The sequence below is a fragment of the Theropithecus gelada genome, chromosome 7b (genome assembly GCF_003255815.1).
Source record: "Theropithecus gelada isolate Dixy chromosome 7b, Tgel_1.0, whole genome shotgun sequence".
Classification (NCBI taxonomy): Eukaryota; Metazoa; Chordata; class Mammalia; order Primates; family Cercopithecidae; genus Theropithecus; species Theropithecus gelada.
This window is the reverse complement of record NC_037675.1, coordinates 107,256,998-107,280,328: the sequence shown is the minus strand read 5'-3', so window position 1 is coordinate 107,280,328 and position 23,331 is coordinate 107,256,998. Positions and strand designations below refer to the sequence as shown.

At 56.3% G+C, this 23,331-nt stretch overlaps 1 gene segment (V, D, J or C); it reads left to right on the top strand.

Annotated features, from left to right (window-relative positions):
- The window catches only part of LOC112628818, a 1,133,279-nt gene extending 1,120,586 nt beyond the window's left edge, over positions 1-12,693 (top strand). Inside the window, 6 exon segments of the C gene segment in view lie at positions 6,687-6,980; positions 7,350-7,400; positions 7,519-7,848; positions 7,946-8,260; positions 9,572-9,702; positions 11,173-12,693. Of these exon segments, the coding sequence occupies positions 6,687-6,980; positions 7,350-7,400; positions 7,519-7,848; positions 7,946-8,260; positions 9,572-9,702; positions 11,173-11,256 (1,205 nt within the window).
- Positions 12,694-23,331: the final 10,638 nt, after the last annotated feature.

The following is a 23,331-nucleotide window of genomic DNA, read 5'->3' as shown; positions in this document are numbered from 1 at the left end:
CTGGGAGCCGGTGGCTGGAGGATGGATTTCCTCACGGACCCACACGTGCACCTCCACCTGTCTCCTGGACATTCTCTCTGAGGGCAGGAATGGTGCCAGGTCAGGGATCCAGCAGGGACAGAGGTGAGGGCCAGGTCCTTGTGGAGAGCACATTTAGTGGGAGGGACACAATTTCCCCTTTGCAGGTGCCCATTCTGGACGCTTCCTGTTACACTCTGGATGCTTCCTGTTCCATTCTGGATGCTTCCTGTTCCATTCCGGACACTTCCTGTTACATTCAGGACACTTCCTGTGTGACACCTCCTCAGGCTTTTGGTCTGCCCAGTCCTCTGGCCTCATCCCATCCCTTGCTACCTCGCACCTCCACGTTCGTCCTCGCCCAGCTCCTCCCTCTCTCCAGAGCTTCCGCTTGCCAAGGTCCCTGCAGAGCTCAGTCCAGGTTCCCCCAGCACAAGTAGGAGCCTTGCACCTGACCTTGGCCCTCCCCACCCTGAATGGTGCCAGCATCCCCAGCACCACGGAGACCCTATTTCTCTCTCTGCTGGTAGTCCAGTGGCCCTGGAGTCTCACTGCAGGTGGGGTGTGCCCCTGGCCTTTGAGGAAGCTGAGTGCCCTGCCCCTAGCCAGGCCATCCCCTCTGCTCAGTCCCAGGGCCCTGCCCCGACCCCCTCCCCTCACCTGCACCACAGGCTCTGGCCGAGTCTGCCCAGGCCCTGAATGGGCCCCTCTGACTCCCCTCTGCTTGTACACTGCCCTGCACCACCTCCACTCAGCTTCAGTGTGCTCATCCATCTCCACGACCCCTCGGCCCCCAGGAGCAGAGCTGGTGGCCCTGGCCCCTGGCAGCCCATTTTGTTCCTTCTGGAACACCAGCCTCAGAGGACTTCCTACACAGTGCCCACTTGGGCCAGCCCTGGGACCTCCTGGTCTCAAGCACACGTTTCCCCTGCAGCCCGACCCGCCCCTGCCTGTGAGCTCAGCCCTGAGCCCTGGAGCGCCTTCCCTTCTCCATCCCAGCTCGCCCTTGCCAGCTGCTCAGCGGGATGGGCTGACACTCCCCTCCCTGCACCATGAGTGAGGGCCACCTGGAGAGACGCCCAGGCAAAAGCAGCCACCAGGGCCCAGTGGGGACCAGAAGGCTCAGGTGAGAGGCCCAGGTATTGAGAGACTCAGGCCATGGGCAGAATGGTCATAATCGCTGCCAGTCTCAGTCCAGCCCCAGGGACTCAGGGACAGAGAAAAGAGCAGCGCACAAGGTCCAGGCTCCCCACCTTCTCCCATGAGTATAGGGGCACCCACCACCCCCATCCCCACACACCCAGGAGGCAGCCTCGGCTGTGTCTGGACTCCCCCTCGCCCTCTGACACACAAACCACCAGAAGAAAAGGGAACTTCAGGAAGTAAGCAGTGCCCCCGGTTTCAATCCTGTTCTTAGTCTTTGCAGGGTGCAGGGGTGGAGTTCCCACCTCTGGGGACCTGGGACCTGAGCTGTGTTTTCCTAGGAAGACAAATAGCAGCTGACAGTGGGGGCGGGGCCGCCCACATGAACCGCGACAGAGCAGGAAGGGCTGGGACCCCCACCTCGATGAGTGGGGTCAGCACAGGGCAGGAGCACAGGCTTGGGAGGAGAAGGACAGAGCCTGGGGGCAGCCGTGGGTCTCTTGGACCTGAGCTGCTGAACAGGCTGCAAGAGGCTGGGGAGACGCTGGGGTGAGGCCGGCCCCACATGGAGGCCCAAGTGGAGCCAGCATGGGGGAGGTGGGCAGGCTTCAGGCACCGATGCCCACCCAGTGCCAGACGACGGGGCCCGCGGGCAGGGGCTTCTCAGCCAACAGGGAAGGACACATTAGAGGCTGACGGAGGCCTCCAGGACCACCGGGCTGGGATCACGAGGAACATGAGGGGATGCGGCAGAGCCGGCCGTGGGGCGACGCTAGGATGGCCAGGACCGACTTGAGCTGAGGAGGCAGCAGAGCGAGGGAGGAGGAGAGGCCCCAGGGAGGGGTTGTCCAGGCCAGCAGCATCACCGGAGCCCAGGGCAGGGTCAGCAGTGCTGGCCGTGGGGCCCTCTTCTCAGCCAGAACCAAGGACAGCAGGTGAGCCTGGAGCAGAGCAGGGAGGGTGATGTGGCAGCAGGACGGGAGGGTGGAAGTGAAGGATCCCAGACGCAGAGGCAGGGACAGGGGACGGACAGGGGCTGGGCTCAGAGCCAGTTGACGGGGCTGGGGCACCTGCTGGCGGGGAGCAGGGCTGTGGTCAGCAGCAGAGAGGAGGGGAGAGCTGTGCTGAATGCATGGGCAGGAGGAGGGAAGAGCCCAGGGAGGCCCAGAAAGGCCCAGAGCACAGCAGGCCTGGGGCGAGGGAAGGGGCTGAGGATCTATGGGTTCCGGGAGCTGACCCAGCAGAGCAGAGGCCACTGAGGAGCTGAGGTTCAGGAGAGGCTTCCAGAGCAGGAGCAGTGCCGGGACGGGAGGATCCAGGAGCTCATCCAGGAGGGGGCCATGGGCAAGAGCAAGGGGCTCTGCTGGGGAGACCTGACTGGACACAGGGTGCTCCACAGCATAGGGAACAAGCCAAGTGCCACAAAAACAAAAATGAGGCCAGAAAAAAGAGCCCAAACCTGGACAGAGGGTGCCAGGACAGGCAGGAGGCAACAGTGGCCTGAGTGACGTTGCTGCCCCGGGTTGAGGGAGGATAGAATGAGCAGGGGGCAGGCATCGGAGCTCAGGGGACCAGGACCGAGCAGCCGCAGGTGAGCAGGGGCTGGTGGGGGCAGGAGGAGCTGGGGGCAGCTCCTGGAGCCCAGGGGACCAGGACCGAGCAGCTGCAGATGACAGGGGCCGGTGGGGGGACAGGATGAGCAGGGGGAAGCCCCTGGAGCTCATAGAGCCAGGGCAGAGCCATCGCAGGTGAGAAGGGCTCAGTGGGAGATGGGCAAGCAGGGAGCAGCCCCTGGAGCTCAGAGAACCAGGGCAGAGCAGCCACAGGTGAGGAGGGCCAAGTGGGAGGTAGGACAAGGAGGGGGCAGCCCCTAGAGCTCAGGGGACCAGGGCACAGCAGCCTCAGGTGGGCAGGGCAGGTGGGAGACAGGAGGAACAGGGCTATCTCCTGGAGCTCAGGGGACCAGGGGAGAGCATCCGAAGGTGAACGGGGCCAGTGGGAGGCAGGACAAGCAGGGGGCAGCCCCTGGAGCTCAGGGGACCAGGACAGATCATCCGCAGGTGACCAGGGTCTGGTGGGAGGCAGGAAGAGCAGGGGGCAGCCCCTGGAGCTCAGAGCACCAGGGCACAGCAGCCTCAGGTGAGGAGGGGTAGGTAGGAGGCAGAATGAGCAGGGGGCAGCCCTGGGAGCTCAGGGGGCAAGGCAAGAGCATCGGAAGGTGAGCAGGACTGAGGCTCAGCCTCAGGAAGCCAGGACAGAGCAGCGGCAGGTGAGCAGGGCCGGTGGGAAGCAGGGGCAGCAGGTGGGCAGCCCCTGGAGATCAGAGAGACAAGGCAGATCACCCACACGTGAGCAGGGGCAGGAGGAGCAAGGGACAGGCACTGGAGCTCAGAGGACCAGGGCAGAGCAGCCGTAGGTGAACAGGTGCAGGTTGGGGGCAGGAGGAGCAGGCGGCAGCTCCTGGAGCTCTGGGGACAAGGGCAGACCCGCTGCAGATGAGCAGGGCCGGTGGGAGGCAGGACAAGCAGGGGACAGACACTAGAGCCCAGGGCACAGCAGCCACAGGTGAGCAGGCCAGTGGGAGGCAGCACTCAGCCCCTACACTTTGGTAGGATCTAGGCAGTTGCTGGCAGCTGACAGCTGAGGGCTGGTGAAAGCACAGTGCAGCCTCCTGGTGCAGGGAAGGGGGTGTAAGCCCATCCCACTGAGCAGTTGGTCGAGCAGCCACAGGTGCACAGGGCAGGTGGGGGCAGGAGGAGCAGGAGGCAGCTTCTGGAGCTCAGGAGACCAGGACAGAGCATCTGAAGGTGAACAGGGGCCGGTGGGGGGACAGGATGTGCAGGTGGAAGCCCCTGGAGCTCATAGAGCCAGGGCAGAGCAGTCGCAGATGAGAAGGGTTCGGTGGGAGATGGGCAAGCAGGGAGCGGCTCCTGGAGATCAGGGAACCAGGGCAGAGCAGCCGCAGGTGAGCAGGGGCTGGTGGGAGGCAGGAGGAGCAGGAGGCAGCACCTGGAGCTCAGGGGACCAGGGGAGGGCATCTGAAGGTGAGCAGGGGCAGGTGGGAGGCAGGACGCGCAGGGGGCAGCCCCTGGAGCTCAGGGAACCAGGGCAGAGCAGTTGCAGATGAGAAGGGTTCAGTGGAAGATGGGCAAGCAGGGGCAGCCCCTGGAGCTCAGGTGAGCAGGGCACAGCAGCTGCAGGTGAGCAACGGCTGGTGAGAGGCAAGATGAGCAGGGGGCAGCCCCTGGAGCTCAGGGAATCAGGACAGAGCAGCCTCAGGTGAGCAGAGCAGGTGGGAGGCAGGACAAGCAGGAGGCAGCTCCTAGAGCTCAGGGAGCCAGGGCAGAGCAGCCTCAGGTGAGCAGGGCAGGTGGGAGACAGGAGGAGCAGGGGACAGCTTCTGGAGCTCAGGGGAGCAGGGGAGGGCATCTGAAGGTGAACAGGGGCCAGTGGCGGGCAGGATGAGCAGGGGGAAGGCCCCGGAACTCAGGGGACCAGGCAGAGCAGCCGCAGGTGAGCAGGTCCTGGTGGGAGGTAGAACAAGTAGGGGTTGGTTCCTGGAGCTCAGGGGGCAAGGGGAGAGCATCAGGTGAGCAGAACTGAGGCTCAGCCTCAGGGAGCCAGGGCGGAGCAGCTGCAGGTGAGCAGGGCCGGTGAGAAGCAGGGGGAGGAGGTGGGCAGCCCCTGGAGCTCAGAGGACCAGGGCAGAGCAGCTGCAGGTGAGGAAGGGCAGGTGGGAGGCAGAATGAGCAAGGGGCAGCTCTTGGAGCTCAAGAGACCAGGGCAGAGCAGATGCAGCTGAACAGGGGCAGGTCGGGGGCAGGAGGAGCAGGCGGCAGCTCCTGGAGCTCTGGGGACAAGGGCAGACCCGCTGCAGATGAGCAGGGCCGGTGGGAGGCAGGACAAGCAGGGGACAGGCAGCAGAGCTCAGGACACAGCAGCCACAGGTGAGCAGGCCGGTGGGAGGCAGCACTCAGCTCCTACACTTTGGCAGGAGCTGGGCAGTTGCTGGCAGCCGACAGCTGAGGGCTGGTGAAAGCACAGTGCAGCCTCCTGGTGCAGGGAAGCGGGTGTGAGCCCATCCCACTGAGCAGTTGGCAAGGGCGAGCTGGGATGGAGAAGGGAAGGCATTCCAGGGCTCAGGGCTCAGCTCACAGGCAGGGGCAGGTCTGGATGCAGGGGAACGTGTTCTGAGACCAGGGCTGGCCCCAGTGGACCCTGGGCAGGACGGCCTCTGAGGCTGGCGCTCCAGAAGGAACAAGATGGGCTGCCAGGAGCCAGGGCCACCAGCACAATGAAGCTGAGTGGAGGTGGTGCAGGGCAGTGCACCAGCACAGGGGAGCCAGAGGGACCCGTTCAGGGCCTGGGCAGAGTCGGCCAGAGCCTGTGGTACAGGTGAGGGGAAGGGTAGTGAGCAGGGCCCTGGAGCTGAGCAGAGGGGATGGCCTGGCTGGGGGCAGGGCACTTAGCTTCCTCAGAGGTCAGGGGCACACCTGACCTGCAGTGGTACTCCAGGGTCACTGGGCCAGCGGCAGAGAGAAATGGGGCCTCCCTGTGGCCTGGGGGTCTTGGTGCCATGCAAGGTGCGGAGGGCCAAGGGCAGGTGCAAGGCTCCTACCTGTGCCGGGGGGCCTGGGCTGAGCCCAGCAGGGACCTTGCCAGGGGAAGCTCTGGAGAGAGGGAGGAGGTGGGCTGGTGGCCGAGAAGGCCAGGCCAGGGCTGGGAGGGTGAGGGTGTGGTGACTCAGCCTCCGGAAGTACTGCAGGACACTGGGGAGGCAGGGGGCATCGATGCACTCAGGGCCCTGACCTGGGCTGGTGCACACTGGGGCTAAGGGGAAACGGGGGAGACGCTGAGGAGGGGCTCCCGGGGGCTATTCCAAGGCAGGAGGTTCCGGGGCCCTGGGGCTGAGGGTCCCAACCCTATGCAGTGTCTGGCCCCTCTGCTGCACAGAAAAACAGGGCCCTGGAGGGCAGAGGGCAGGCTATGACCAGGGCCCTGGCAAGTCAGACCCACTCATTAGGGGAGGGCCACGCTGGGGCGGCAGGGTCAGGGGCTTCAGGGGGCTCGGGGGACCCACAAGAAGCCATCTGAGAACAGTGGCCACTGGTCAAGCCAGGCACCCATAAAAGGCTGGAGTGGGGCCGACGGGCATGAGCCATTCCTGAGGTGGCACCGATGGCCAGAGCCGAGGCCAAGCTAGAGGCCCTGGGCTGTGCTGACTCCCTGCAGACACAGAGCACTAACCCGGCTGCCCAGCCCCGCCTCCTAGGCTGCAGGGGTGCCTGTAGAAGGGCACCACAGGGCCGCCGCTCCTGCAAGCCTTCTGGGGCAGACTGGGCCTGACCTTGCCTTTGGGGCAGGGAGGGGGCCAAGGTGAGGCAGGTGGCACCAGCCAGGTGCACACCCAATACCCGTGAGCCCAGACACTGGACCCTCGCTGAGAGACAAGAACGGAGGGGCCTCTGCGCCCTGGGCCCAGCTCTGTCCCACACCGCAGTCACATGGCGCCACGTCTCTTGCAGCCTCCACCAAGGGCCCATCGGTCTTCCCCCTGGCGTCCTGCTCCAAGAGCACCTCCGAGAGCACAGCAGCCCTGGGCTGCCTGGTCAAGGACTACTTCCCCGAACCCGTGACCGTGTCGTGGAACTCAGGCGCCCTGACCAGCGGCGTGCACACCTTCCCGGCTGTCCTACAGTCCTCAGGGCTCTACTCCCTCAGCAGCGTGGTGACCGTGCCCTCCAGCAGCTTGGGCACCCAGACCTACGTCTGCAACGTCGTTCATGAGCCCAGCAACACCAGGGTGGACAAGAGAGTTGGTGAGAGGCCAGCGAGGGACGGGGGGTGTCTGCCAGAAGCCAGGCTCGGCCCTCCTGCCTGGACAAACTCTGGCTGTGCAGCCCCAGCCCAGGGCATCAGGGCAGGCCCCGTCTGTCTCCTCACCCAGAGGCCTCTGCCCACCCCACTCATGCTCAGGGAGACGGTCTTCTGGCTTTTTCCACCAGGCTCTGGGCAGCCACAGGCTCTGCACACACAGGGGCAGGTGCTGGGCTCAGACCTGTCAAGAGCCATATCTGGGAGGACCCTGCTCCTGACCTAAGCCCACCCCAAAGGCCAAACTCCACTCCCTCAGCTCGGAAACCTTCTCTCCTCCCAGATCCCAGTAACTCCCAATCTTCTCTCTGCAGAGTTCACACCCTCATGTGATGACCCAACTCCCCCATGCCTACCGTGCCCAGGTAAGCCAGCCCAGGCCTCGCCCTCCAGCTCAAGGTGGGACAAGTGCCCTAGAGTGGCCTGTGTCCAGGGACAGGCCCTGCCCGGGTGCTGACGCGTCCACCTCCATCTCTTCCTCAGCACCTGAACTCCTGGGGGGACCGTCAGTCTTCCTCTTCCCCCCAAAACCCAAGGATACTCTCATGATCTCCCGGACCCCTGAGGTCACATGCGTGGTGGTAGACGTGAACCAGGAAGACCCCGAGGTCCAGTTCAACTGGTACGTGGACGGCGTGGAGGTGCATCATGCCCAGACGAAGCCGCGGGAGAGTCAGTTCAACAGCACGTACCGCGTGGTCAGCGTCCTCACCGTCACGCACCAGGACTGGCTGAACGGCAAGGAGTACACGTGCAAGGTCTCCAACAAAGGCCTCCCGGCCCCCATCGAGAAAACCATCTCCAAAGCCAAAGGTGGGACCCGTGGGGCGCGAGGGCCATGTGGACAGAGGCCGGCTCGGCCCACCCTCCACCCTGGGAGTGACCGCTGTGCCAACCTCTGTCCCTACAGGGCAGCCCCGAGAGCCGCAGGTGTACACCCTGCCCCCGTCCCGGGAGGAGCTGACCAAGAACCAGGTCAGCCTGACCTGCCTGGTCAAAGGCTTCTACCCCAGCGACATTGCCGTGGAGTGGGAGAGCAACGGGCAGCCGGAGAACACCTACAAGACCACCCCGCCCGTGCTGGACTCCGACGGCTCCTACTTCCTCTACAGCAAGCTCACCGTGGACAAGAGCAGGTGGCAGCAGGGGAACGTCTTCTCATGCTCCGTGATGCATGAGGCTCTGCACAACCACTACACCCAGAAGAGCCTCTCCGTGTCTCCGGGTAAATGAGTGCGACACCCGGCAAGCCCCCGCCCCCCGGGCTCTCGGGGTGGCGCGAGGATGCTTGGCCCGCACCCCGTGTACATACTTCCCAGGCGCCCGGCATGGAAATAAAGCACCCAGCGCTGCCCTGGGCCCCTGCGAGACTCTGATGGTTCTTTCCGCGGGTCAGGCCGAGTCTGAGGCCTGAGGGGCACGAGGGAGGCACAGCGGGTCCCACTGACCCCACACTGGCCCAGGCTGTGCACGTGTGCCTGGGCCACCTAGGGTGGGGCTCAGCCAGGGGCCGCCCTCGGTGGGGCTGGGGGCTTTGCCAGCGAGGCCCTCCCTCCAGCAGCAGCTGCCCTGGGCTGGGCCACCAGAAGCCTAGGAGCCCCCTGGGGACAGGCACACAGCCCCCGCCTCTGTAGGAGACTGTCCTGATCTGTGAGCTCCCTGTCCTCAGACCCCCTGCCCACTCGGGGGCATGCCTAGTCCATGTGCGTAGGGACGGGCCCTCCCTCACCCATCTGCCCCCACGGCACTAACCCCTGGCAGGCCTGCCCAGACTGGCACCCGCATGGGGACATAACCGACTCCTGGGGACATGCACTCTCGGGCCCTGTGGAGGGACTGGTCCAGATGCCCACACACACACACTCAGCCCAGACCCATTAAACCCCACACTGAGGTTGGCCGGCCACACAGCCACCACACACACACACACACACACACGCACACCTCACACACAGAGCCTCACACGGGCGACCTGCACAGCACCCAGACCACAGCAAGGTCCCCGCACACGTGAACACTCCGCAGACACAGGCCCCCACGAGCCCCACGCAGCACCTCAAGGCCCACGAGCCACTCAGCAGCTTGTCCACACGCTGACCAGCTCACACAAACCCAGCCCTCCTCTCACAGCAGAGCCCCTGCAGCCGCCACACACACACAGGCCCCCACACACAGGGGAACACACGCCACATCGCGTCCCTGGCTCTGGCCCACTTCCCAGTACCGCCCTTCCCTGCAGCTGGGGTCACCTGAGGGGTGGGCTTCACCATCCTCCTGCCCTCTGGGCCTCAGGGAGGGACACGGGAGACGGGGAGTGGGTCCTGCTGAGGGCCAGGTCGCTATCTAGGGCCAGGTGTCTGGCGGAGCCCCGGGGCCAAAGCTGGTGCACAGGGCGGGCAGCTGTGGGGAGCTGACCTCAGGACACTGTTGGCCCATCCCGGCCGGGCCCTACATCCTGGGCCCCGCCACAGAGGGAATCGCCCCCAGAGGCCCGAGCCCAGCGGGACACGGCACTGACCACCCCCTTCCTGTCCAGAGCTGCAACTGGAGGAGAGCTGTGCGGAGGCGCAGGACGGGGAGCTGGACGGGCTGTGGACGACCATCACCATCTTCATCACACTCTTCCTGCTAAGCGTGTGCTACAGTGCCACCGTCACCTTCTTCAAGGTCGGCCGCACGTTGTCCCCAGCTGTCCCTGACACTGTCCCCCATGCTGTCACAAACTGTCCCTGACACTCTCCCCCAGGCTGTCCCCACCTGTCCCTGACGCTGTCCCCCACTCTCTCACAAACTGTCCCTGGCACTGTCCCCCACGCTGTCCCCACCTGTCCAACAGTGTCCCCCAGGCTGTCTCCACCTGTCCCTGACACTGTCCCCCACGCTGTCCCCACCTGTCCCTGAGACTATCCCCCATGCTGTTCCCGATTTCTGACACTGTCCCCCATGCTGTCCCCACCTGTCCCTGATGCTGTCCCCACTGTCTTACAAACTGTCCCTGACGCTGTCCCTGACGCTGCCCCTACCTGTTCTCGACAATGTCCCCCATGCTCTCTCCACCTGTCCCCTTGCTGTCCCACCTGCTGTCCCCTATTCTTGACACTGTCCCCCCACTGTCCCTGATGCTCTCCCACGCTGTCCCCTACATGGTCTCCACCTGTCCCTGATGCTGTCCCCAACACTGTCCCACATGCTATCCCCTATTCCAGAGACTGTGCCCCACACTGTCCCCACCTGTCCCCGATGCTGTTCCCACTTGTCCCCAACACTGTCTCACATGCTTTCCCCACGTGTCCCTGATGCTGTACCCCAAGATCTCCCCACCTCTCCCTAACACTGTCCCCCACACGGTCTCTGCCTGTCCTTGATGCTGTCCCACATGCTGTCTCCCATTCCTGGCACTTTCCCCTATGCTGTCCCCACCTGTCCCCGATGTTGTTCCCCAGGCTGTACCCACCAGTTCCCAACACTGTCCCCCATGCTGTCCCCTCCTGTCCCTGACACTGTCCCCCACGCTGTCACCTGTCCCCAACAGTCACCCACACTTCCCCACCTGTCCCTGTTGCTGTCTCCAACGCTCTCCCCACCTCTCCCTGACACTGCCCCCACACTGTCCCTACCTGTCCCTCACACTGTCCCTCACACTGTCCCTACCTGTCCCCTCCTGTCCTGACACTGTCCCCCATGCTCTCCCCACCTCTCCCTAACACTGTCCGCCACTCTCCCCACCTTTCCCTGACACTGTCCCCGACACTGTCCCCCATACTGTACCCAACACTCTCCCCACCTCTCCCTGACACTGTCCTCCATGCTGTACCCACCTGTCCCTGATGCTGTCTTCTGTGTTGTCCACATGCTGTCACTACCCTGGCCCTGCTCTCCATGTCCAGGCCTGGGGGCAGGCAGTGTAGACATCCTGCCACGTGGGTGGCCTGAAAGGCAGATGGGCCTCAGGGGCAGGGCTGCGGCCTCGGCAGTCTGAGGGGAGGGTGGGCCATGGGGGCAGGACTATGGCCTCGGTGGTCTGAGGGGTGGATGGGCCTCAGGGGCAGTGGTATGGCCTCAGTAGCCTGAGGGGTGGGTGGGCCTCGGGAGCAGGGCCGTGGCCTCACTCACCCCTGTGCTGTGCCTTGCCTACAGGTGAAGTGGATCTTCTCCTCGGTGGTGGACCTGAAGCAGACCATCATCCCCGACTACAGGAACATGATCGGGCAGGGGCCCTAGGGTCACCCTCTGTGGGGTGTCCAGGGCCACCCAGACCCCAAACAGGAGCCGTGGGCCATGCTCAGCCACCACCCAGGCCACGCCTGCCCCCTGACCTCACCGCCCTCAACCCCATGGCTCTCTGGCCTCACAGTTGCCCTCTGACCCTGCCATACCAGACACGCCCCCCTTCCAGATCCTGTGCATAGCAGGTCTACCCCAGACCTCCGCTGCTTGGTGCATGCAGGACGCTGGGGGCCAGGTGTCCCCTCAGCAGGACATCCCTGCCCTCCAGCCCGCCAGGTGCTCACACAAAAGGAGGCAGCGGCCGGCATACCAGGCGCCCACCCAGGCAGGAGCTGGCCCTGGAGCCAACGCCGTCCACGCCAGCCTCCTGAACACAGGTGTGGTTTCCACATGGTGAGTGGGAGCATCAGCCACCAAGGCGGGGAAGCCACAGCACCATCAGGCCCTGCTGGGGAGGCTTCGGAGAGCTGCGAAGGCTCAGTCAGACGGCCTTCCTCCCAGCCCGCAGCCAGCCACCTCCATTCTGGGCACTCCTGGGAACTGACATGAGGAATGAGGTTGTTCTTATTTCAAGCCACGCACGCTGCTCTCCGGCTCCTGGGAAGAAGCCTCCCATAGAACAGGGTCTCGGTGCCAGCACCGCCCCTTGGCTGCCGGCCCACGCTGCTGGATTCTCGGGTGGAACTCGACCCACAGGGACAGCCAGCCCCAGAGTCTGCACTGGGAGAGGAGGGACCAGGGCCAGGCCCAGGACACGGCCACCTCCCACCCACTCCACTCCGCCGAGATCACTCAGAGAAGAGCCTGGGCCACGCGGCTGCTGCAGGAGCCCTACAGGGCAAGGGTGAGGACAGCCCAAGGAAGGGGTGGGCATCCGCCCAGACAGGTCTGCCAGAGGAGGCCTGGTGACCAGGTCCCAGGCAGGCAAGACTCAGCCTTGGTGGGTCCTGAGGACAGAGGCGGCCCAGGAGCACCCGGGAGAGAGGTGGAGGGACACCAGGAGAGCCAGGAGCGTGAACACAGCGGAACTCATCACAGAGGCTGAAGTCCAGCCCCAAGTCACGTGCAGCAGGAACAAGCAGCCACTCTGGGGCATGAGGTGGAGGCGAGACGGCAAAGAGGGTGCCCGCGGCCTGGGGAGAGCGGGGCTGCTGCCCACGACTGCTGGACAGAGGCTCCCACGCTCTGCTGCCCGCGTCACGCCGTTCGGTGAATGTCACGCAGAGTCTGCAGACAGGAAGGGAGGCACGAGCGGGAGCGCGGCAAGCGCCTGCCTCGGCCGTCAGGGAGGACTCCCGGGCTCACTGGAAGGAGGTGCCACGATTTCAGCTTTGGTAGCTTTTCTCTTCTTTTAAATTTTCTAAAGCTCATTAATTGTTTTTAATGTTTCTCGTTTTTCATGACAATAAAATATCCTTTCTAAGTCTTGTACTTTGTGATGGGAGCAGCCTTCCTGTGTTCACGCGCGTCCTGCGCCCGGTGGGAAGCAGAGTCAGGAGGCGGCTGGTCGAGCTGCACCTCGGGGGCTCCCTGCACACGCCCCCCGCCTCCTGCAGCCACACGCACTGCCCACGCGGCCCTCCCTGGCCCCGTCACTACATGGACCCCGGGGCTTCTCCTCTTGTCTACGTGGATGCAGTTTCTCCTCCTGCTGGGCACGGTGCTGCCTGCCCTGGTCACTCTGCATGGGGCAGGGCTTCCAGGACAAGCTGGGCTGGGGCCTGGGAGCTGGCTCAGGCTGGCCAGGCAGAGCCACACGGAGGGCCTTCCAGAATCAAGAGGTGGGTGTCAGATCTGTGTGAGTCAGCTCAGGACCACCGCAGACCGGGATCCTCCCAGGCCTAGGGACCAGGAATCTGAGATGGGGATGCAGGCAGGGCTGGTTTCTCTCAAGCCCTCTCTCCTTGGCTTATACACACCGTCTCCTCCCTGGGTCCTCACATGGCCATCCCTCTGTGTGCCCGTGTCCTAAGCTTCTCTTCTCAGAAGAACACACATCAGATTAGATTAGTGACCTCATAGGAACGTAATGACCTCTGTAAAGACCCCATCTCCAAATACAGTCACATTGCGAGGCCGGGGATTAAGACTTCAATATATGAATTTGTAGCACTCACAATGTAACTCATAACAGTCCATACTCTGGCCCCCCAAAATTCATGTTCTTCTCACATGAAAAATACATTCATCCTAATCTCAGCATCCCCCAAACTTAGCCCTTTCAGCATCAATTCTCAGCCTGAAATCTCATCAAAATATCACTTTAATCAGGTATGGGTGAAACCTGGTGTGATTCATTCCAGGGTAAAATTCAACCCATAAGAGACATGTTGGGTGCCAGAAACAAGGACCAGGCAGGAGAGGCAGAGGTGAAGACAGACATTTTCAAAGATAAAGCTGGGCACTAGGTCATGTAGCAAGGGCAGATTTTCAACAGAAATAACTATTGCAACAGAAGAAAGAGTCTGGCAAGACCTGAACTCACCTCCATCTGTGCAGAGGCAACAGCCTTGTAAAGGGAGACGGTACAGGGAGCAGGGAGGGTGCTCGGGGCTCAGGCGTCGGGGAAGGGAAAAGTTGCCCAGCGCTGGTCAGCGTCCCTGGGATGGGGCCCGCTGTGTCCGCGCCGGCCACTGTTGAGGTCAGGATTCTGTCCTCCCGGAGCCTGGAGACACCGGCCCATCTTCCCAATGGGGACACTTCAGGGAGTGGCTCTCAGGTCCCGAGAAAGACCCTCCTGGGTCACAGGAGATGCACAGACATCGGGAACGGACAGAAGGACGTGTGGTTGCAGCCCTTTCAGCAGACGCCCTGAGAAAGGGAGGTCGGGGTTGGAGCAAACAGTCAGTTCTGGTGCACGGAGCTTTCTCACGCAGGTGTTGACGGGGCAGGGGTCGGCCTAGGGGTGCGGCCAGAAGCTGTTAGAATCTGTTAGTGTCTGCTCAAGTCTTTACGAGCCAAAGCTGAGGCCGAGTGGAGACGCTCCAAGGAGCCTGGCTGGAACTCAGTCAAGGAGATGGTCTTGTTACCGAGGTGGCTGCGGTGGCTGGGCTGGGAAATGCCATCGGAGTTTCCTGTGGCAGGAGAGAGACCATCTCACCCAGGAAAAGGGGAGTGGTTGGATTCGTTGGTGTGGCATTGAGCAGCAGGAGCTGCACCAAACACAGAGTTGGGGTGAAATCCCCAGACTCCAGGCCCTGCGGTGCCGTGGGAGGCCTCACCGCTGGAGGGTGGGCTCCAGGGGGCCTGGCCTCAACTGGGTGCTGAAGCCCAGCCCTTTAACTCTCAGGACACACTGCTGCAGCCGCATGGGGGATGAGGGAGACAGCACCTGGGGTGCAGGGCGGGCAGCTGCTGCATCACCGGCTCTAGCCCAAGCCCATGGATGGCGTCCCAGAGATGCAGGAGAGCTTTGTCTAGAGAACGAGCCAGCCTGCAGGGACCCTGCTGGACAGGTCTCCACCCTCTGCCCTTCAAGCAGGTGCTCTGGTGGGGTGGGCCCCAGTCCACCATCTGATGACAGACGGCCTGGCCAGGTAAGGAAAGGAAACCCAGGGCAGTGCTGGGCGCTGTGTCAATCCGTGCCCTGAGCAGGCCGAGTTGGGAAGAAGCAGATGCTCCATGCAGCTCCTGCCCAGTGCAGGGCCTGGCACCTGGAACAGGTTCCCTGGGGAAATTGGGCGCCTCCCTGAGGCACCCGGGCCCTACCTCCCACTTTCTACCTGGGACCGAGCATCCTCCAGAGGGCCGGCCCTCCTGGAACAGCCCTCCTGCAGGAACACCATGGCCAGCCCCAAGACACCCCCTCAACTCTCCAGAAAGGCTGCACTGTTGGCGGCCCCTGCACACCCCCAGCCATCCATGCCGTGATGTAACATGACATGGTGTGACGTGGTGTGATGTCCCTGGTGTGACAGGGTGTAATGTGGCATGATGTGACAGGACATGGTGTGATGTGCTATGATGTGGTATGACAGAGTGTGACATCCCTGGTGTGACGTGGTGTGATGTTACATGGTTGGACATGGCGTGATGTGGTGTGACATAGTGGGTTCAGGTATGACATCCCTGGTATGATAGGGTATGATATGGTGTAAAGTGGTATGGTGTGATGTGGTGTGATGTCCTATGACACTGTGACATCCCTGGTGTGATGTGGTGTGACATAGTGTGATGTGGTGTGACAGACTGTGACATCCCTGGTGTGATGTGGTGTGAGGTAGTGTGATGGGGTATGACATCCATGGCATGATGGGGTATAATATGGGATGACATGGTATGGTATGACATGATGTGATGTGATGGGACAGGGTGTGACATCCCTGGTGTAATGTGGTGTGATGCAGTGTAACAGTGTGACGTAGTGTGATGTGGTGTGGTGTGACATGATGTGATGTGGTTTGACATAATGTGATGGTGGGTGACATCCCTGGTGTGAATGGGTGTGATGTCGTTTGTTGGGGATGACGTAATGTGACGTGGAGTGATGATGTGCAACATTCTTGGTGTGATGGGGTGTGTTGTGGTGTGACATAATGTGATGTGGCATCACATCCCTGGTGTGATGGGGCATGATGTCATTTGATGGGTGTGACGTAATGTGATGTGGTGGGATGGAGTGTGACATCTCTGGTGTGACGGGATGTGATGTGGTGTGACATGCGTGATGTGCTTGACACGGTGTCACATCCTTGGTGTGACATGATGCAGGTTACTAAGAGTTAAAATTCTAATTAATAGATATAATTCTGTCTACAAAGTATACCACAAAAAAAGATGTGTTTTTTATTTTTAAAAATTATAAGGAAGGCATTTATAAATTATTTTTATTTCAAAAAATAATTTTATCTAATTTGGAGTTTGTTTAAATGTTGTTTCAAAGCACAGATTTAAGAAAAAAGTAAAAACAAGATAGAAAAGAACCACTCTCATCTGCTGCCATGTAAGATGTACCTGCTCCCCTTCCACCACAATTGTGTTTCCCAAGGCCTCCCCAGTCATGTAGAAACGAATTTAATCTACAAATAGAGTTGAGCAAGTAACTTTAAGGTATATGGACAATAATACCCTTTGCAGCATAAAGACCTGAAAACAAACTAAAGGCCCATCAGTGGGAAATTGTTTCAATGAACCACAGAACACTCAGTGGAAAACTCCACAGCCATTAAAAAAGAATGAAGGGGGAGAGACCATCATGGTGGACAGGAGGCAGGGCTAGATTGCAGCTCCGACTGGGACGGACAGAGCACATGTGGAGGCTCGCGTCATGAATTTTAGCTCCAGAACAACCGCAGGAATAAATCAGGAATCCCAAGAGGACCCACAGACCATCTGAAGGAAGCAGGCTGCTCCTGCAGGACCCGGAGACACCCCAAATACTGTGAGTGCCCAAACAGTGGAAGTGGGAATGGGAGATCCTCCGTCCTGCACACACACCCTCACTAGAGAAACTGAAGGTCCAACCTTACCTGGAGCTGAGTCAATTTAGAAAGTCAAGTGAAATACAGGAGTAGAGGGAGCAGCAGGAAAGGCCCTGAGAGCTTGCTGGGTCCCCAGACAGGACATTCCTGCTTGGCACCATATGAATACTTTGGGAGGGTGGCCAGAGGCACAGGGAAAATGTCACAGGGAGAAGGAAGTCTCCAGCTGAACTCAGGGGAGGGCACGAATCTGGCGTGCAGACTCCACCAGTGGAGGAACAAAGTCCTGTTCTTTCAGAGCTGGGAAGCAGGTAGCCTGGGGCAAGTTCTCTGCTTGCCCAATGCCTGGAAACAGACTCGGTGCTGTTGGCGAGGGGTATGGTGTGAGTGAGACCCACCCTTCGGATTGCATGGGAGCTGGGTGAGGCCTGTGACTGCCAGCTTTCCCCACTTCCCTGACAACCTCCATGACTCAGCAGAGGCAGTCATAATCCTCCTAGGTTCACAACTCATTGACCTGGGAACATCACAGCCATCCCCCACAGCAGCCGCAGCAAGATCCATCCAAGGAGACTCTGTGAGCTCAGACACACCTAGCCCTGCCTGCATCTGATGGTCCTTCCCTACCCATCCTGGTAGTTGAAGACAAAGGGCATATACTCTTAGGAGTTCTAGGGCCCCACCCACCGCTGGTTCCTCTCCATACTACCACAACTGATGCTCTCTGGAAAACGCCATTTCCCGGCAAGAGGCCAACCAGCATAAAAATAGAGCATTAAACCACTAAAGCTAATGGACTCCTCATGGAGTCCATTTCACACCCCTGCCACCTCCACTGGGACAGCTGCTGGTATGCACGGCTGAGAAACCCACAGACGTTCCACATCACAGGACTCTGTGCAGACAACCCCCAGTACCAGCCTGGAGCCTGGTAGACTTGCTGGGTGGCTAGACCCAGAAGAAAGTTGACAATCACTACAGCTCGGCTCTCAGGAAGCCACATCCATAGGAAATGGGGGAGAGTGCTACATTAAGGGAACACCCCGTGGGACAAAAGAATCTGAACAACAGCCTTCAGTCCTAGACCTTCCCTCAGACAGAACCTACTCAAATGAGAAGGAACCAGAAAACCAGCTCTGGTAATATGACAAAACAAAGCTCTTTAACGCCCCCAACAAATTACACTAGCTCACCAGCAATGGATCCAAACCAAGAAGAAATCCCTGATTTACCTAAAAAAGAATTCAGGAGGTTGGTTATTAAGCTAATCATGGAGGCACTACATCAATGCAAAGCCCAATGCAAGGAAATTAAAAAAAAAAAAAATACAAGAAATGAAGGGAGAAATGTTCAAGGAAATAGATAGCATAAAGAAAAAACAATAAAAACTTCAGGAAACATTGGACACACTTACAGAAATGCAAAATGCTCTGGAAAGTCTCAGCAATAGAATTGAACAAGTAGAATAAAGAAATTCAGAGCCTGAAGACAAGGTCTTTGAATTAACCCAATCCAACAAAGACAAAGAAAAAAGAATAAGAAAATATGAACAAAGCCTCCAAGAAGTCCAGGATTATGTTAAATGAACAAACCTAAGAATAATTAGTGTTCCTGAGGAAGAAGAGAAATATAAAAGTTTAGAAAACGTATCTGGAGGAATAATTGAGGAAAACTTCCACGATCTTGTGAGAGACCTAGACATCCAAATACAAGAGGCACAAAGAACACCGGGAAAATTCATCACAGAAAGAACTTTAAAACTAAAACTAAAGCAAGCAATCTACAAAACCTAGGCACATTGTCATCAGGTTACCTAAAGTTAAGATGAAGGAAAGAATCTTAACAGCTGTGAGACAAACGCACCACACGCTTAGTTTCACTGGATACAAAATTCTCAGCTGATAATTGTTCTGTTTGAGGAAGATGAAGATAGGGCCCCAATCTCTTCTAGCTTGTAGTGCTTCTGTTGAGAAATCTGCTATTAATTTGACAGGTTTTCCTTTATAGGTTACCCGGTACTTTCGGTTCGAAAATTTCTTCAATTTCCATCTTGATTTCGTTTTTGACCCAATAATCATTCAAGAGCAGGTTATTTAAATTTCCATGTATGTGCATGGTTTTGAAGTTTCCTTTTGCAGTTGATTTCCAGTTTTATTCCACCGTGGTCTGAGAGAGTGCTTGATATCATTTCAATTTTCTTAAATTTATTGAGGCTTGTTTTGTGGCCTATCGTACGGTCTGTCTAGGAGAATGTTCCATACGCTGTTGAATAGAATGTGACCGCATGATAGGAAATCAATTCCAAAAGGAACCGAATGACAACAGCGACACAACCGGTCAAAACCTCTGGAATACAGCAAAGGCGGTGCTAAGAGGAAAGGTCATACCCCTAAATGCCTACATCAAAAAGACTGAAAAAGCCCAAACTGACATTCTAAGGTCACAACTCATGGAACTAGAGAAATAAGAACAAACCAAATCCAAACTCAGCAGAAGAAAGGAAATAATCAAGATCAGAGCAAACCTAAAGGAAATTGAGACAAAAAAAATACAAAAGATAAAAGAAACAGAAAGCTGGTTCTTTGAAAAGATAAATAAAATTGATAGACCATTAGCAAGATTAACCAAGAAAAGAAGAAAGTCCAAATCACCTCAATAGGAAATGAAACAGGAAATATTACAACTGACAACACAGAAATACAAAAGATCATTCAAGGCTACTATGAACACCTCTACGCACATAAACTAGAAAACCTAGAAGAGATGGATAAATTCCTAGAAAAATACAACCCTCCTAGCTTAAATCAGGAAGAATTATATACCCTGAAGAAACCAATAACAAGCTGCAAGATTGAAATGGTAATTTTAAAATTACCAACAACGTAAAAAGTCCAGGACCAGATTCACAGTAGAATTCTACCAGACATTCAAACAATTGGTACCAATCCTATTGGAGCTATTCCACAAGATAGAGAAAGTGGGAAGCCTCCCTAATTCATTCTATGAAGCCAGCATCACCCTAATACCAAAATCAGGAAAGGACATAACCAAAAAAGAAAACTACGGACCAATATCCTTGATGAACACAGATGCTAAAATCCTTAACAAAATGCTAGCTAACCAAGTCCAAAAACATATCAAAAAGATAATCCACCATGATCAAGCGGATTTCATACCAGGGATGCAGGGATGGTTTGACATATGCAAGCCAGTAAATGTGATACACCACATAAACAGAATTAAAAACAAAAATCACATGATCATCTCAATAGATGCAGAAACAGCATTTGACAAAATCCAGCATAGCTTTATGATTAAAACTCTCAGCAAAATTGACATACCAAAGGACATACTCAATGTAAAAAAAGCCATCCATGACAAACCCACAGCCAACATAATTCTGAATGGGGAAAAGTCGAAAGCATTCCCTCTGAGAACTGGAACGAGACAAGGATGCCCACTGTCACCACTCCTCTTCAACACAGTATTGGACATAGTATTAGAAGTCCTAGCCAGAGCAATCAGACAAGGGAAAGAAATAAAGGGCATTCAAATTAATAAAGAGGAAGTCAAACTGTCACTACTGATGATATGATTGTTTACCTGGAAAACCCTAAAGACTCTTCCAGAAAGCTCCTAGGACTGAAAAAAAATTCAGCAAAGTTTCTGGATAGAAGATTAATGTACACAAATCAGTAACTATTCTATACATTAACAGCAATTAAGCAGAGAATCAAATCAAGAACTCAACCCCTTTTACAATAGCCACCAAAAAAAAAAGAATACTTAGGAATATACCTAACCAAGGAAGGGAAAGATCTCTACAAGGAAAACTACAAAACACTGCTGAAAGAAATCATAGATGACACAAACAAATGGAAACACATACCACGTTCATGGATGGGTAGAATCAATATTGTGAGAATTACCACACTGCCAAAAGCAATCTACAAAGTCAATGCAATCCCTATCAAAATACCACCATCATTCTTCACAGAATTAGAAAAACCAATTCTAAAATTCATATGGAGGCCAGGCACGGTGGCTCATGCCTGTAATCCCAGCACTTTGGGAGGCCAAGGGAGTAGGATCACTTGAGGTCAGGAGTTCAAGACCAACCTGGCCAACATGGTGAAACCCCATCTCCACTAAAAATACAAAAACTATCCAGGTGTGGTGGCATGCGCCTGTAATTCCAGCTACTCAGACGGCTGAGGCAGGAGAATCACTTGAACCTGGAAGATTTGCAGTGAGCCTAAATTGTGCCATTGTATCCTAGTCTGGCCCAAAGAAGGAGAACCTGTCTCAAAAAAAAAAAAAATTCAAATTCATTTCCAAAAAACAGTCTGCATAACCAAGGCAAGACTGAGCAAAAAGAACAAATCTGGAGGCATCACACAGCCGTATTCCAAACCATACTGTGAGGCCATAGTCACCAAAACAGCATGGTACTGGTATAAAAATAGGCAAATAGACCAATGGAACAGAACAGAGAACCCAGAAATAAACCCAAATACTTACAGTCAACTGATCTTTGACAAAGCAAACAAAAACACAAAGTGGGGAAAGGACACCCTATTCAAAAAATGGTGCTGGGATCATTGGCTAGCCACATGTAGGAGAATGAAACTGGATCCTCATCTCTCACCTTATACAAAAATCAACTCAAGATGGATCAAAGACTTAAATCTAAGACTTGAAACTATTAAAATTCTAGAAACTACAAAAATTTCCAATAACATTGGAAAACCCCTTCCAGACATTGGCTTAGGCAAGGACTTCATGACCAAGAACCCAAAAGCAAATGCAATAAAAACAAAGATAAAGAGCTGGGACATAATTAAACCAAAGAGCTTCTGCATGGCAAAAGGAACAGTCAGCAGAATAAACAGACAACCCACAGAGTGAGAGAAAATCTTCACAATCTATACATCTGACAAAGGACTAATATCCAGAATCTACAACAAACTCAAACAAATCAGCAAGAAAAAAACAATCCCAGGGGCACCCAAGATGGCCGAATAGGAACAGCTCCAGCCTCCAGCTCCCAGCGTGAGTGACACAGGAGATGGGTGATTTCTGCATTTTCAACTGAGGTTCCGGGTTCGTCTCACTGCAGCATGTCAGACAGTCGGTGCTGGTCAGTGGGTGCACTCCAACAAGCGAGAGCTGAAGCAGGGTGAGGCATCGCCTCACCTGGGAAGCGCAAGGGGGAAGTGAATTCCCTTTCTTAGCTAAGGGAAACTGAGACACACAACACCTGGAAAATCAGGTAACTCCCCCGCAATACTGTGCTTTACCAAGGATCTTAGCAAACAGCACACCAGGATATTATATCCCACGCCTGGCCTGGACGGTCCAATGCCCATGGAGCCTCCCTGATTGCTAGCACAGCAGTCTGAGATCTAACTGCAAAGCGGCAGTGAGGCTGTGGGAGGGGCGCCCACCATTGCTGAGGCTTAAGTAGGTAAACAAAGCCACCGGGAAGCTCAAACTGAGTGGAGCCCACCTCAGCTCAAGAAGGCCTGCCTACCTCTGTAAACTCTACCTCTGGGGACAGGACATAACTAAACAAAAACCAGCAGAAATCTCTGCAGATGTAAATGTCCCTGTCTGACAGCTTTGAAGAGAGCAGTGGTTCTCCCAGCACGGAGGTTGAGATCTGAGAACAGACGAACTGCCTGCTCAAGTGGGTCCCTGACCCCTGAGTAGCCAAACTGGGAGACATCCCCCACTAGGTGCACACTGACATGTCACACCTCACACGGCTGGGTACACCTCTGAGACGAAGCTTCCAGAGCAAGAATCAGACATCAACACTTGCTGTACAGCAATATTCTATCTTCTGCAGCCTCTGCTGCTGATACCCAGGCAAACAGGGTCTGCAGTGGACCTCAAGCAAGCTCCAACAGACCTGCAGCTGAAGGTCCTGACTGTTAGAAGGAAAACTAACAGAAAGGACACCCACACCAAAACCCCATCAGTATGTCACCATCATCAAAGACCAAAGGCAGATAAAACCACAAAGATGAGGAAAAAGCAGTGCAGAAAAGCTGAAAATTAAAAAAATCAGAGCACATCTCCCCCTCCAAAGGAATGCAGCTCATTGCCAGCAATGGAACAAAGCTGGACAGAGAATGACTTTGACAAGTTGAAAGAAGAAGTCTTCAGTCAATCAAACTTCTCAGAGCTAAAGGAGGAACTACGTACCCAGCACAAAGAAGCCAAAAACCTTGAAAACAAAAGGGAAGAATGAATAACTATAGTAACCAATGCAGAGAAGTCCATAAATCGAACTGATAGAGATGAAAACCATGACACAAGAACTATGTGACAAATGCACAAGCTTCAGTAACCGACTTGATCAACTGGAAGAAAGAGTGTCAGTGACTGAAGATCAAATGAATGAAATGAAGTGAGAAGAGAAATTTAGAGAAAAAAGAGTAAAAAGAAATGAACAAAGCCTCCAAGAAATATGGGATTATGTGAAAAGACCAAATCTACGTCTGATTGGTGTGCCTGAAAGTGACGGGGAGAATGGAACCAAGTTGGAAAACTTTCTGCAGGATATTATCCAGGAGACCTTCCCCAACCTAGCAAGGCAGGCCAACATTAATATTCAGGAAATACAGAAAACGCCACAAAGATA